The sequence below is a fragment of the Silurus meridionalis genome, chromosome 6 (genome assembly GCF_014805685.1).
Source record: "Silurus meridionalis isolate SWU-2019-XX chromosome 6, ASM1480568v1, whole genome shotgun sequence".
Classification (NCBI taxonomy): Eukaryota; Metazoa; Chordata; class Actinopteri; order Siluriformes; family Siluridae; genus Silurus; species Silurus meridionalis.
Genome location: NC_060889.1, coordinates 29479065 through 29495394, shown reverse-complemented (window position 1 = coordinate 29495394; position 16330 = coordinate 29479065). Strand labels below are relative to the sequence as shown.

The 16330-nt window shown below is 40.0% G+C and overlaps 1 protein-coding gene across 1 annotated transcript in view; it reads left to right on the top strand.

Moving 5' to 3' along the window:
- Positions 1-16330, top strand: part of LOC124387548 — a 29793-nt gene that overhangs the window by 8110 nt on the left and 5353 nt on the right. The window contains 7 exon segments of the mRNA XM_046851961.1: positions 10412-10447; positions 10585-10875; positions 10976-11103; positions 11106-11256; positions 11769-11870; positions 12027-12069; positions 15909-15922. Coding sequence (XP_046707917.1) covers positions 10412-10447; positions 10585-10875; positions 10976-11103; positions 11106-11256; positions 11769-11870; positions 12027-12069; positions 15909-15922 — 765 coding nt within the window.

Below are 16330 nucleotides of genomic sequence, written 5' to 3'. Positions count from 1 at the left end.
TAGCATGGAAAAAGATTACAACAACATTTTCTGAAAGTTACAACAGTCAGCAATTAGTAGGAAGTGTCCAGGCCTCTGCTCTGAATGACTTTAGCACATCTGCGGCCACAGGACAGCACCAGTCTCTCACACTGCTCTGGTGTGATTTTGGTACACTCTTCATCCAGTCTCCTCCACAGTTCGGGGACTGTAGTGGGTTTCTTGGCCATAACTTTGTAACCAAAGATTTTCCAGAGGTTCTCTATTGGGTTGAGATCAGGACTCTGGGCAGGCCATGTCATTATTTCAATGTTTTCAGTTTCAAGGAACTGCTTTACCTGTTTTGCTGTGTGACATGGAGCGTTGTCCTGCATGAACACTGCGGGATGATTGGGTGATGAACGAAGGGAAGGAACCATATGTTGTTGAAGAAGGTTCTGATAAACATTTGCATGCACTCTGCCATGTAGCTGTATAAGAGGCCCAACTCCTGCTGCAGACTTCTTTACACACTTTTGGTTCAGTCTTTCTCCAGTTTGTCGCCGAACATAATGTTTCCCATTGGACCCAAATAAATTAAACTTGCTTTCATCACTGAAGTGAACTTTGGACCAGTTCTCCTCTGTCCACACAACATGCTCCTCAGCAAAGCTTAGTCTAGCCTTTTGATTCTTTCTGCTAATGAGAGGTTTGGTCACTGCAGAGTGGGCTTTCAGTCCAAATGTTCTTAAATGTCGAGACACTGTATGACGAGACAGATCCTTACCCTGTTTAGCGCTGAACTGGTGAGCAATTCCAGCTGCAGTGTGGAAACAATTACCCATAGAGGTCCTCCGCAGTATCCTGTCCTCTCTTGTATTTGTCTTCCGTGGATGACCAGCCTTCTTGGCGGACTTGAATGAGTTTGTGGTGATGTAAAGATTCAATATTCTTGAAATCACAGATTTGGAACGACTAACTTGTCTTGCTATGGCTGATAGGGTCATCCCTTTGGCCTTCATCTGGACAACCTGCTGCCTGAGGCTTTCAGTCACTTTAGAACGGCCCACCATCTTGCAGAGTCAGTGAAACTGGAAGATAGGCTGTTTGACTTGTTTGCCGCGAGTTCCGTGTTTGTATTCGTGTTTGTATTCGTGTTTATATTCGTTTGTTTGTGTTTTTCTCTTTTAATAATCCTAAATTGTTTGTCTTCCTGACTTGTGCCTGTAGTCAGTTAAACTCGACTACCACTATATCTTCTCTCACTTTATCTTATTTGTGTATCCGAACTCTGTTTGTGATTATGAGCACTATGCCGGCTGTGTGTCTGACTTTGAGCACAGGTGAGGACTCATTCGATTTGCAAACGGTGGCGTTGGAGATGGAGGTTTTGGAGAAACAGATTCGCGAGCTGCATGAAAAGCATGCCCGGCTGCGAGAGCGGAAAGCGGCGCTGGAAACATCCCGGCGGACGCGCACTCGTCCCAGGTAAATTCGGGTTGAACCTAACGCCCCAGCACCTCAACTCCGCTTTCTCTGCCCAGACCCAGCGCACCTACATCTCCGCAAAGGTGCAACATGGACCCTGGATGCGGCAGCAGCGGAAGAGACAAGCAAAGCCCGGTCGAGGACGTCTCCCCGCCACCACTACAGGCCTTCGAGATCTCGACCGAGAACCGCCGCCTCTCCGCGAGACGGAACGCGACACTGTGATTCTCGGAGATTCCATCGTCCGGCATGTCCGCTACCGGAGCTAAAGGTAAGGTGCACACTCGCTGTTTTCCTGGTGCTCGTGTTCTTGATGTCGCTGCGCAGGTACCCGCGGTCCTGAAGGAGAACTTGAGCGGTTGTTCTTCATGCCGGAACAAACGACACCAGGCTGAGACAAACGGAGGTATTAAAGAGGGATTTCAGGATCCTGGTGGAGACGGTACGCAGCACATCACCCACAACGAGGATCATAGTGTCAGGACCTCTTCCCACTTACCAGCGAGGGGCTGAGAAGTTTAGTAGACTTTAGCTCTAAATGAATGGTTACAGTCATGGTGTCGAGAACATAAACTTCTCTTTGTTAATAACTGGAACTGTTTCTGGGACCGTCCTAGGTTCTTCCGCCTGATGGCCTGCACCCCAGCAGAGTTGGAGCAGCAGTGCTATCAGATAACATCTCTAGGATACTTCACACCATCTGACTGGTAAGACATCAGGAAATCTTCGACAATGAGAACACGCATACAACAGACCAAATAGTTACAAGTTCACACACAGCCCAGTTTATAGAAACCGTATCTATCCCTCGTGTAGCAAAACCAAGAAGTAAATACACAAGATCCAGAAACAATCTCATTGAAGTTAAAACTGAAAATGCCAGATAAACAAACACCAAAAGTTTTAAAGTTTGGTCTTTTAAACATTAGATCACTTGCACCCAAAGCACTGATTATAAATGAGATGATCACAGAGAATAATCTCGATGCACTCTGTCTCACTGAGACCTGGATTAAACCAGGTGATTATATGGGTCTAAACGAGTCGACACCGTCAGGATATGTTTATAAGCATGAGCCCGTCAGACTGGTCGTGGGGGTGTAGGAACCATTTATACTGCTTCTCTTAATGTTAGTCAGATGTTAGGATTCAGCTTTAAATCATTTGAAGTGCTCGTTCTTAAAGTTGTACTTTCGGACATACATAGTAAACTCGCTCTGGTCACCGTGTACAGACCACCAGGACCCTACGCTGATTTTCTTCAAGAGTTTGCTTGTTTTCTATCAGATCTCTTGATCAATTTTGATAAAGTGCTGCTTGTAGGAGATTTTAATATTCATGTAGATGATGTAAACGATGCTCTAGGATTATCATTTGTTGACTTATTAAACTCTTTTGGGGTTAAACAAAACGTCACCAGACCAACTCATCGCTTTAACCACACACTAGACTTAATAATATCCCACGGAGCAGACGTCACTGATATAGATATTTTACCTCAGAGTGATGACATCACAGACCATTACCTCATACTGTACACACTACCGGTAGAGCAGATTAGCCGTGTTGCACCACGTTATCGACCTGGTAGGACTATTGTTCCAACCACTAAGGACAGATTCATAAATAACCTGCCTGATTTATCTCAATTTCTCACTAAACCCATAACTACTATTAATCTTGATGAGATAACTAAGAACATAGACCTTATCCTCACTAGCACATTAGACACCGTTGCCCCTATCCGTTAAAAAGGTTAGAGAGCAAGCACCTGCATCTTGGTATAATAGTCATACACATGCCCTCAAGAGAACAGCACGTAATCTGGAGAGAAAATGGAGGAAAACTAAATTGGAGGTATTTAGAATCACAGATAAAGACAGTATGCTCAGCTACAGACGGGCGCTAAAAGCTGCTAGAGCTGAACACCTGAGCAAACTTATAGAAAACAACAAAACAATCCCAGGTTCCTTTTCAGTACAGTAGCTAAACTAACTACAAATCAGGGCTCTGAAAATTGTGTTCCATCACAGTTTAGTAGTGAGGACTTTATGATTTTCTTCACTGAAAAATAGATAACATTAGAAAAACAATTGTGGCAGTTCAACCTCTTACAGCATCTCCTGAGACAGTGTTACCTTCAACTCCACAACTCCACTGTTTTACATGTATAGGACAGGAAGAGCTGTATAATGTTATTGCCAAAGCTAAATCGACAACATGTCAGTTAGATCCAATTCCTACTAAATTACTGAAGGAAGTGTTATATACAACTGGTGAGCCTCTTCTAAATATTATTAACTCCTCACTATCTTTAGGTCACGTCCCTAAATCCCTCAAGTTAGCAGTTATTAAGCCCTCATTAAAAACCTAATCTGGATCCAAACACGTTATCAAATTACAGACCAATTTCAAATCTCCCATTTATGTCTAAGATTTTAGAAAAGATTGTCGCTGCACAGTTATGTTCCTACCTGCAAGAGAACAATATCTTTGAAGAATTTCAGTCAGGTTTTAGGCCCCATCATAGCACAGAAACTGCTCTAGTTAAAATAACTAATGACCTGTTTTTAGCTTCAGACCAAGGCTTCATCTCGCTGTTGGTTTTACTAGATCTTAGTGCTGCATTCGACACTATAGACCATGATCTCCTCCTAGATCGCTTACAAAATTACATCGGCATTCAGGGACAGGCATTAAGCTGGTTTAAATCCTACCTGTCCGATCGTTACCATTTCGTAGATTTGAATGGAGAGCTATCCAGGCTAATGCAAGTAAATTATGGCGTGCAAGGTTCAGTTCTAGGACCCTGCTCTTCACAATATACATGCTTCCGTTAGGAAATATTATTAGAAGGCATGGAATTAGCTTCCATTGTTATGCTGATGATACTCAGCTATATATTTCATCTAAACCAGGCGATACAGCTCAATTAACCCGGATGACTGAGTGTGTTAAGGAACTAAGAGATTGGATGACCCATAACTTTCTACTTTTAAATTCTGATAAGACTGAGATTTTGCTCATCGGCCCAAAACTGGTATACAGACGCCCAGCATCTCAACCTGCATTTAGACGGATGTTCTGTAACCACTAGTTCAACGGTAAAAGACCTGGGTGTTATTTTAGACAGCGACTTGTCTTTCAAAAATCACATCAATCAGGTTACAAAACAGCCTTCTTTCACCTTAGAAATATTTCTAAGCTAAGAAATATGTTGTCTATATCCGATGCAGAGAAGCTCGTCCATGCGTTTATGACCTCCAGAATAGACTACTGTAATGCATTACTAGGTGGATGTCCTGCTTCATTAATAAACAAGCTTCAGTTAGTCCAGAATGCAGCAGCCAGAGTTCTTACAAGGTCAAAAAAATATGATCACATAACCCCGATCTTATCGTCCCTACATTGGCTTCCTGTTAAGTTTCGAATAGACTACAAACTATTACTTCTCACTTATAAAGCACTAAATGGTTTGGCTCCGTGTATCTATCCAGTCTTTTAACACGCTACAATCCGCCACGCCCCTGAGATCTCAAAACTCTGGGCTTCTAGTAGTTCCTAGAATAGCAAAGTCCACTAAAGGTGGTAGAGCATTTTCACATTTAGCTCCTAAACTCTGGAATAGTCTTCCTGACAGTGTTCGGGGCTCAGACACACTCTCCCAGTTTAAGTGCAGATTAAAGACGTATCTCTTTAGCAAAGCCTACACATAACACACATCACATCATAACCTTGTGCTCCAGAACATCTGATCACATGCACATTATCAACTTGTGCTGTTAATATCATGAACAGCAGCTACGCTAATTCCTCTCCACTGCTTCTCTTTCTCTCCCCATCCCGAGGCATCCTGAGGTTGCTCCAGCTCCAGTCACCTCCCACCTCGTGATGATTACGGACCTTGAAGAAGTAGATGCCGAACTCACAAACATCCCGAACCATCTAGAGACGTACCAGTGCCATTTGGATCCCGCTACATGTGTGGAGTTTTGACATTGGACCTCCTGGAGTGTTTAAAGGCTCTGGCATGGAGAAGCTGATGCTGGATCTGTGGTGATCACAAATGCTGAGCTTATAAAACTCGGAGCTACTAACCATATAGACTGTATAAGACTGCAGAAAGAACATTACTTATAATCTTATACTCCAGTAATCATGTTAGTTCTCACTCTCCAGTGTTCTGTATTGTTGAAAGATTTATGATCAAACTCTTGATGTCACCCAGATGAGGATGGGTTCCCCTTTTGAGTCTGGTTCCTCTCAAGGTTTCTTCCTCATAACATCTAAGGGAGTTTTTCCTTGCCACAGTCGCCACGGCTTGCTCATCAGGGACAAATGCACACCATTCACCATCACTGTTGATTTGTGTAAAGCTGCTTTGAGACAATGTCTGTTGTGAAAAGCGCTATACAAATAAACTTGACTTGACTTGACTTGATAGGCTGCCAGTTAAATAGGGGTTGACAAATAATCAAGGAAATTAGCACCAGGTGCCAGATTACACAAATAACTGGGAGGTATCTGAAAGTGTTCTCTAATTTTGATCAGTGTGTTTTCTGCAAAATATTGTTGTTGTTTTTTTAAATGCCTTAGTTATTTTGTGGAAATTTTTTTCTGGTAGCATGGAATAGACAGGACAAAAACTCCTTCAACTGTTGAGCAGTGAATATGATATTATTTCAGAATTGTTCAAATGTTTATAAATTGTTCTCTAATTTTGATCTCCAGTGTACATGTAAAAACTCCACCCTGAACCAATTCAAGTAAGTTGCAGGAGACTATTGCCATTTAAATATTGAATTAGTCCAAAAATATTTATTTGTTTAAGTTAACCCTCTTTGATGTCTAGTTTGTGTGCATTCTTCTCCTTTTCCTGATTCAGTGTTGGAGCTGTGTCTGTCCCACATGTAGCTGATCTGTTTAATGGTGCAGTGGGAGCACTGATGCCTCATCCTGTGGAGATTCTGGGTTGAGTCCTGTTTGGGGATGTTTATATTTCCCCCAAACTGCACAAAATCCTGCCTTTACCCTTTCTTTCACCCAAATATAAAATTTGCTTTAAAAAATATCTGGTGTTTTTACTCTGCACCTGATTCCACAGTGAAATGTCCTGTAACAGTTCTATACTATTTGTGTATTAGATTTAAAAACTCGGGTCTCCTGGGAAAATTTTTTTTTAAAACAAGCTAAGCTTGAATATTAAATCGCTCACGTCAAAAGCACTGACTATAAACAAAATTATTACTAACCAGGAGTTTGATATAATGTGTTTGACAGAAACATAAATTAGACCAAATGAATATGTAGCATTAAATGAAGCGACTCCTCCTGGGTATAGTTACATACACCAGTCCAGTCTAAATGGCTGAGGAGGTGGAGTCGCAGCTATTTATAATAATAAGCTAAGCATTACACAAAAAACTAAACACAAATGTAAAACATTTGAAGTTCTTTACACTAACATAAAATATTGAGTTTCCAAAAGCAGGTCCAGTCAGTCAATTCCATTAATTATTATATATAGACCCCCAGGGCCCTACTCTGACTGATTTTCTCGTAGAATCTCATAGAACACAAATTTAGCTACTTCTTTAGACAAAGCATTAATTGTTGGTGACTTAAATATTTATTTTAATAATCAGGAAGTCTCCTTAAAAGCAGCAGTTGTGTCCATTCTAGATTCAGTAGGAATTAATCAGAATGTTATAGGACCCACTCAAAGTGGTGGACACTCTCTTGTTTTTTTTATTATTAACATTTGAATAAAAAAAAAATGTAGTCATAATTCCACAGTCAGAAGCTTTTTCAGACCATTACTTCATCTCTTTTAAAATCTGCCTCAGTCATTGCGTTAGTACCTCGCCACATTACCGTGTTAAGCATGCGTCAACTATGTGTCAACTACAGCAGCGAGTTTTATCAATAACCTTCCGAAAATGACGATATTAATTTGATCTTAGTTCGGGATGACAACGCCGGATCTCTACTTCTCCCCTTCAGTCCCGGCGAGTGCGTCTCTCCGTTCCAGGATCATGCCGAGCGACAAGGGATCACCTTACCGCCCTCAGCACAAGTCGACGTCAGGTTTCAAGTCCCCTCCAAAGACGCTGGTGCAATCCAGGATCCCTCAGAAGCCGTCATTGCGGACCTATGTCCCTCCGAGAGTGACAACACTGTCCAGACTCCGCCGAAAGCACCGTTGCGCTTCAGGACCCTTTGAAGACAACGTGGCGGTCCATTATTCCTCCCAGGACACTGTCACGCCTCAAACACCTGCAGAGGGCACCCCAGTACCTCCGACACCCATAGAGGACACCCTCATGCCCCAGAGTCCTGCCACGGCATTACCACCTTCCTGAGTTCCCTCATAGTCACTGTGGCACCTCAGAGAACATCTTATTCATTGTTATCACCACATTATCTGTGTAAAGCTGCTTTGAGACAATGTTAATTTTTAAAAGTACTATACAAATGAAAATGAATTTAATTTAATAGATTTTTTATTCCCTATTTATACAAGTGCTTTGTTTTATTACTCTTTAGAATCTCTTAATGGTGAAAGAGTGCAGCATGTAAAGCCCAAAGTGTCTTCTTTCCTAATGATACCTGAATTGTGTATGTAGTACATTACTGTCAGGAACTGTGCCTACAGAGAGAAAACAGCAGTTGGCCCTCATCACAGCCAACCATCAGAGAGTGTGTGTGTGTGTGTGTGTGTGTGTGTGTGTGTGTGTGTGTGTGTGTGTGTGTGTGTGTGTGTGTGTGTGTGTGTGTGTGTGTGTGTGTGAGACAGACAGAGAGAGATTTTCACTGTGTACTTTTTACACACAGCAGTCTATACAGATCATACACACAAAGTAAACATTTTGTTGATGAGAGGTCAGAGGAGACTGGCCAGACTGACTCAAGTTGACAAGATGGCTACAGTAACTCAATATGTGGTGCCCTGTGAACTAAAAGTTCAGGATTATTGTAAGTATAAAATTATCCTGCAGTTACCACTAGAGGGAGACATAGGTATTTTATTTTTACTTTTCAGTCACTGGAAAAATTTGAAGTTATTTTAGCCTTCCTGCCATTCTCCTCTGTCTTAGTCTTATATGTGTCTTTAAGTGCAAAATAGGAAGAACTACCACATCTGTGTCGATTATAAGTAACATATATTTAATTTATTTCTCTACTTGTATGTGTGTGTGTGTGTGTGTGTGTGTGTGTGTGTGTGTGTGTGTGTGTGTGTGTATGAGATCAGAGGATGTGGTAAACCTTTAACACACATCTTTGCTTAGTCAGTCAGTCAGTCAGTCATTAGAGGGACAGGATGGTGTTCAGTCCACTTCCTGTGATGTTCTGTGAGTAAATATTCTCTTTCTGCCTTTATTAAAGTGAGTGTTGGAGTAAAAAGTTGTTCATCTGCAGTTTAAATATCCTGAGTGAGGAGTTAATTGTGTGATTAGGACATTGTGTGAACTTCAGCAAGCCTGCTCAAGTGGATCAGTGTATTCATATGTGTTATGTGCCAGGTTCGGTTTGAGGTGTAACGCTATGTAACTCAGTAAATTTTATAGTTTTTATAACATCTGCGTTATTTAGAGGATTTAAATATACTAATAAGTGTAAATGAATCTGTATTGTTGGAATCTCTACCTGATCATCTGTGTCCTGTTGTTATCTGCTTTTCCATGAGGACTGTTTAAGAAATGCTAAAGATTGCTAAAAGAAAAAAACAGTATTGTATTACTTGTACAAAAGAACTCATAGTTGTGACAAACTGACATTTATTTATTTATCTGTGCAGGGAAACATTTCAGTACATCAAATTTAATATAATATACAAACAATCCTAAATAAATCACAGCATTTAACAAAAAACAAACAAAAAAACATTATTTACCTGTGTTCAAAATAAGAGCAATAAACAAACACTTGTCATTAGTCCTGTACACACACAGGGCAGTGTCAGTGTTAGAGGCCTGAGAGCAGAGACCAGTTCAGGATGTGGTTTTTCTATTTTAATGTAGTGCTGCAAATTCTGGTGTGAAAAGCTGCTGCAGGTGTGAAAGCAACTCCTACCTTTTAACTCTTTAACTGTTGATATGCTGGTTTCAGTTAAATCCACTGACTTTCACTGAGAGCTTTTAAAGCCAGTTTCAAACAAAACATCTGTATTTTGATTTTTATAAATGATTAAATGTCTACACTGTAACTGGACCATTTACTTCTTCCATGTTTTTCATTTAGAAGTGGTTTCATTCCCTCTTTTCTCTCCTTTGGTGGTAAAGTCTTGTATGCCTGAAGTCATTATGGTTAGGGAGAAAGGGAAGAGTTTAACAAATAAATTCCTTTTTTAAATACTTTTAATATTTAATAAACCTGGAGTCCCTGGAGAAAATCTGATCAACTGCTCATCTGCTACGGCCCTCTGAGGAGTGGCCTCCTTGCTAATCGGCAGACACTGAGCAGATGGATCATTGATGCCATTGCATCATCTTATGAGGCCTCTGGTCTCCCCACTCCATTCAGGTTCAGAGCTCACTCAACCTGAAGTGTGGCTGCCTCAAAGGCTTGGTCCTCTGGAGTACCCCTCCAATACTGCGGGCTGGTCCACCCTGCTGAGCTTTGTCTGGTTCTATAACCTGGACCGCAGTGCCACTCCTGGCCCCTCTGTCCTTCCACCTAGCTGTGCTTATTTATACACACTAGTCAGAGACTGGTCAGTCTGGCATAATTGGAGACTCAAAAATAGTTTTGACGCGGTTGAGTTCTTAAAAGGGAACGTCTCTAGGTTACATATGTAACCCTAGTTCCCTAAGGGAATGAGACGCTGGGAATCTTTATGTCACAATGCCGCCATCCCTGCAGTGCTTTCTTCTCCGTTACAGAAGCTGACCCCGGCTTCACTCTATGTGCATTTCATAATTCCTGGTTGTATTTATGTCATGTTCTGTTTCTCTTTTCTACTTAGGGCTGATTTCAATTCTACTAGTGGCCCAGGCTCAAGGTGATTTCTTAATACTAAAAAGGTTACACTTAACTGTATAAAAATACATGTACTTATATGCAGACTAAATATATATTATTAGTGTACCCTTGGTAATTCATTTATTTAAGGTTTGTTAACAACAGTATGTTTTACAGGGACTCATAAAGCTGTGCTTTCCATAAAGCCTGATAGACATGTGTTCATTGGAGAGATTGTTACTTTCAGGTGTGAGGTACAGGTGAATGGTTCTCAATGGACATACAGCTGGTATAAAAATACAAAGAGTTTCATAGATGGAGGAATTCGAGTCTCCATAGACAGTATAATGCCAAATCTTATCATTTGGTCTGTAAAACATACTGACAGTGGGAACTACACCTGCAGGGGAAAGAGACAAGACTCTCAGAGATTAGAGATAAGTGATACATTTACATTGACTGTATCAGGTAAGTGTTTTTTTCTTGATTTGTATGTAAACAGTTTGAGCTTAAATCACTGAATCTGCTGCTTATATTATAAAGTGAAGTCATTATTTCATACACACAGGAAAACCAAAACCAACTTTGAGAGTGAATCCTCAGAGCTTAGTTTACACTGGAGACACCGTCACTCTGATCTGTGAGCTGCAGCAGGGGACTGGATGGGAGTTTCAGTGGTACAAAAACCTGAGAATTCACAGCATCAGAACACTGAACATCCAAACATACTTAAAGTGACAGCAGAAAATGCAGGAGAAACAGTGTACCAATGTCGTGCACACAGGATAAATTACAACTCAAAATATTATCACACTGATCTCAGTGATCCTGTGAGCATTACAGCCAAAGGTATAGCAATTATACTAAAAAGAATTATACAATATTTACATTATGTTTAACATAATCTAGGAAGAAATATGCATTCATCTACAATTTTATCTACAAATAGATAAGGCCTTTTTTTTATTTGTGGTTGGTGAGATCTAATTAGTGCTCCAACAACTAATTGATAAAATAGATAATAAAATTTGTTGTCAACGAATGCCGTTATCGATTAATTGGGTTAATCATTGGGTTTATATTAAAATGAACCAGTAAATGAACCCTAAATAAACATTATATCTGCCACTAGATATTTCAGTCAGAACTGAGAATTTATTTTCTTTTTTATCTCCACATAATGTATTGTTTAGTTTTTGTATGTCTGTGTGCAAGATAACGTGTTCAAGTGCTATTTTACTCTCATACACAGAAGAGAAGTTTAATTTTACTGCATTTTCAGCTAAAACATGTTCAGTTCAACATGAATAAAGTGTTACTATAATTATTATTGTATTCTGTATCCGGTCCATCACATGTAGAAGCTCCATTCTCAGTGCTCATGTTGATCAGTAGTGTAGTGACGGCATCTCCATATCTGCTGATCACCATCATTCTGCTGGTCAAATGTTACAGAGCTCGAGGTAAGAAGTACTGAAAGTACTACTTCAATTAAACCAAAACCCTTTTAAACTTTGTTTAGGATGAAATGAAATACAGTTTGGTTGCTTTTCTGCCATAAACACCTGAAACAAAAAAACTTTAAAATGAAACCAATAACATGCAAATTCTTTTAACAGCTCACACTGATGAAGACAGAATTGAGAATGCAATCATAGAGGAGTGAACAAAATTCATCTATAAAAAGAGGATGCATTTACTGTCAAATTATTTTATTATTGCTTGTTCTTTAGGACTTTGTGGGATTTTAAAATGATATTGATTTGTTATGTTAATGGCATGCTGTTGTTTGCGCTGCATGTTATAAACATACTTAGTGATCAGACTGGATGTGTTTGTAAAACTTGCAAACTTCCTCATGAGGTGAAAGTTATAATGTCTGTTATAAATTTCACATGCTGCTAATGCAAAACAGAGTAAAAATTGTGAAAGTTATTAAATATGTATTTTAAGAGAAAATGTTGATTCATTGTCTGAGTGTTGAGTTGTGCTTCTACAAAATACCATATGACGTGGGAAATAATTGGAGTGAGTTTAATCCCAAAATGGACTTGCACGTTCAAACCTCAAAACATTTCATGTAACTGTATCTGCATAAAATAGATGTCTATAAAAATATTGAGTAATATATTGAGTAATACTCTACTCAGTTAGTTGCTGGACCTCTGATACTACAAATCACACCACTAGGGTTTAATTCTGTTGGAAAGGAATGCAATGAAACAGTATCAGGTGCAAGATAAATAAAAACTGTGTAGTATGCTTGGACATGGACTAGTAAGATTTGCTTGATATGTAGCAAGTGTATGGGTTTAAATTGCATGATTTGAGAATAAAATTGTGCAGTGTATTAGTTTCCAGTGTAGGTTGTATTGTATCTGTAAAGGTGACTGCAGTCAGAGCGGTTGGTAAAAACCTCAGTGTTACTGTAGTTAAAATAAGTTGAGCGTTGCATGAATGCACCAAAAACAAGTTAATTGACTGTCATCTGAATTATAGTGGGAAACTAACATTGTGTATTCTGTTGTCTCAGTATCTGTTCTACCGCTTCTGTATTTGTATTGTAGTGTTTTCTAATGAGTTGAATTACAAGGAATAGTCTTCCAAACTCAGATCTTCTAATGTTGCATAGTTACTTTTACCAAAAAAGTTTCCCCTTCAAGAACTCAAGCTGCATCAACAACCCTTTGGGAATGGTCTAACGCTCAAGCATTTTTCTTCAATGGAACACTTATCAAAAATGTATTTGCTGAATTTGTGTAGGTAGCACACATCAGCAAACATTTACTACATGCTGCAGGGATCAGTGGCGGCTACTGGTCTGTCAGAGAGGGGAAGCTCATTTTCGGCCTACATCATAAAATTGTCTATTTATTTAAAAGTAAATTCTGCCCTACGTTCCTTTTCAAGAAAATGGTCTGTGACCCTGTCGTACCAACTAGGAGTCTTTTCAAGTGACTTGACCAGTGTCCTCTCAATGGCCAGCAGAGCTAGGCTGCTTAAACAACGCAGCGCAGTTTTTATTTCGACTGAACTTGAGAAATCCGCGATGGGACTGAGCGCGAATAGCTTCAGTGATTCCTTATAGTACAGAATCGCTGTCAGTCAAAAGGAGATGCAGTCTTTCGACAGACCCTCCAATCATCACGCAGAAGCTCGGAGTCCGGGCCAGCCCACTCCCCATTCACCCCCAGAGACGCTGAGCGTCCGTGGGCGGGACATAATCGCAGCGTTTATCCAATGACCGTCTAGTTTGAGCGCTGAAAAAACCGTTCAAAGCAGCCCCATTGAAGTCAATGGACGCTGGGCTTCAATAGGAAATGCACTGTGACGCTGCGGGAATGTATGAGAAGGAAATCGAGTCAGCCGACCTGCTATATGTAACTGATTCTGAACGAACTCGTCTTTGAGATGAACGTTTTCTAACGCATTTTTAGTCAATAAAATGTTAATACAATAGTACATATTTGACCATTAATTTTGTGACATTATAAGGGAAGCCGAGCTTCCCTTGCAGTCTTAAAGAAATCGCCTCTGGCAGGGATCCACCTGCCATGCCCCCCTCAGAGGTTCTCACGCTGCCTCTCTCTGCCGCTCTCAGCGTTAATCACCGGCAGCTGTTCCTCATTCCCATTCCCCTCTATAAGATCCTGTTCTGACCTCATTCGCTGTCGGACCTCCCAGATGGCTATCGTGACCTACCGGATTCTAGACCACCAGCATTCCCCACTGGTTCCTGCCCCCTGTTCCGATCATACGGATCATATTCACTGTATGGCTTAAACTCGCGTTACAGATTACATGCCTTGTGGATTATACCACCTTTGTGGAATATACCCGCTTTCGGTTCGTAACTCATCTAAACTCACGACCAATCATTTCAAACCTATTATTTACACCAAGTAGCATTATGGAAACAATCTGATTGATTGAAAATTTAGCCAATGGGTGCAGGATTCTAACAATATTTATTTGTTTTTTTCCACATGTGGGCAAGTTCTTTGTTTTATTACATTTTAAAAGCTCTTAGTGGTCAAAGAGCACAGCACTTGCATTGTGCTTCAACTGGCAGGAAGTGGAATGCATGTCTTGGCTCTTACAGCAAACATAAACGTTCTTTTTTTTTACAAAAAAAAAAGGGAATATTCAAAAAAGTAATGGCTATTGCATGAAGCAGCGATGAGGAAAATATTTGTGCGTGATGACAGCGACCTGGTGATCTGCATGTGGATGAAAAATGTGTTTTTACATAGATTACCCATCTTATGTCAGGGAATGCCTGTATGTTGTAGTTACCACTAGAGGGCATTTTAGTTTCATGTTTCAATTACTGTCAACCACATATTGAGTTCTTATTATATTGAGTCTGGCTATTCTTCTCTGATCTCTCACATTAAGCCAGTGTTAAATTGTGTGTGTTATCTATATAGACTGTTGTTTGTGAATATCCCAGGAGATTTCTAAAATAAAAGTTACTGCAGGAGCCACGTGATTGGTTGATTGGATAACTGCATTAATGGGTTGGTGTACACAAGTATCTAATAAAGCTTACATTGAAAATATATAGTGCTGTTACTCATTGTGTTTTTCTTTCATTTACCATATTTTCCAGACTATAAGCTGCTACTTTTTTCCCCACGCATTTAACTACACTTCTTAAACAATGAAGCAGCTAATTTATGGATTTTTCCTGAGTTTTTCACAAGCTGCAAGACAAAAAACTGAACCCATAACATTAGACCAATGAAATTGCGGAACGGGTTCAGGTGAACCAATGAAATTCTTTATATTAAATCAGATGCGCTCCCACTGAATCGGGCCGCACCACATCATAAATATGGATGAGGTTTCTCTGACGTTTGACCTGCCGCTCACTCGGACTGTCTACAGGAAATGCGAATCATTCGTCACGCTGAAAACAACCGAGCATGAAAACACACTTCACCTGTGTTCTGAGCTGCACGGCATCGGGAGAAAAGATTTACCGATGGTGATTTTTAAACGCACGACGATGCCAAAAGAAAAACTCCTGAGAGAAATAGTTGTGAAAGGAAGCAGGAAGACAGTGAACAATGACTTTCTTGGTAGGCTACTGTTTAGATACAAGCCGTGTTACAGACACTGTCTTTCGTTAAAGCCTGTGTAAAGTTCATTAGTTTCAGTGTAGGCTTATAGACAGGTGCGGCTTATTTATGTTCAAAATAAAAATCTTTGTCAAATTCAGTGGGTGAGGCTTATATTTGGGTGCGCTTAATAGTCCGGAAATTACGGTAATTTTTTCTACTCATTCAGATTTTACATTATGATTCTGAATCTTTTAGGTTAAAAAGGTACCAGGAGCTACCAAAATATTCACTTATTATTCACTCTCTCTCTCTCTCTCTCTCTCTCTCTCTCTCTCTTTCTATGTCTCTCTCTCTCTCTCTCTCTCTCTCTCACACACACACACACTCTGTGATGGTTGGCTGTGATGAGGGCTGGGTGCTTGTCTCTCTCTGTAGGCACACAGGAATAGGTAAGGACTTACAGCTGAAAATGACCTACTTTAATTTAATGTTCAGTTCCTGACAACAATGTGCTACATACAAGAACCATAATGTGCTTAGATAATTGTAGCCATAAGATACATACAACATCTATATCCTTATAATATATGTCCTCAAAATTATCCTTTTAAGCTCCACTGGAGATTCCGCTTACTGAACTCAGGATCTATTCAGTACAAAGAAAAACATTTTTATAATATCACGTAAATTAAAGGCAACCAAATCAATAGGTTCTGTTTAACTACAATCCAACTAGACGAGTTGGGCTGTAATTGTTTTGTGGATAAACTACATACTATAAATTATAATGTTCAACCAATCATCAAAATAGTTGAGGATGCTGCCAGGTGCTCTCTAAAGGGTATTGTCGTAACTCA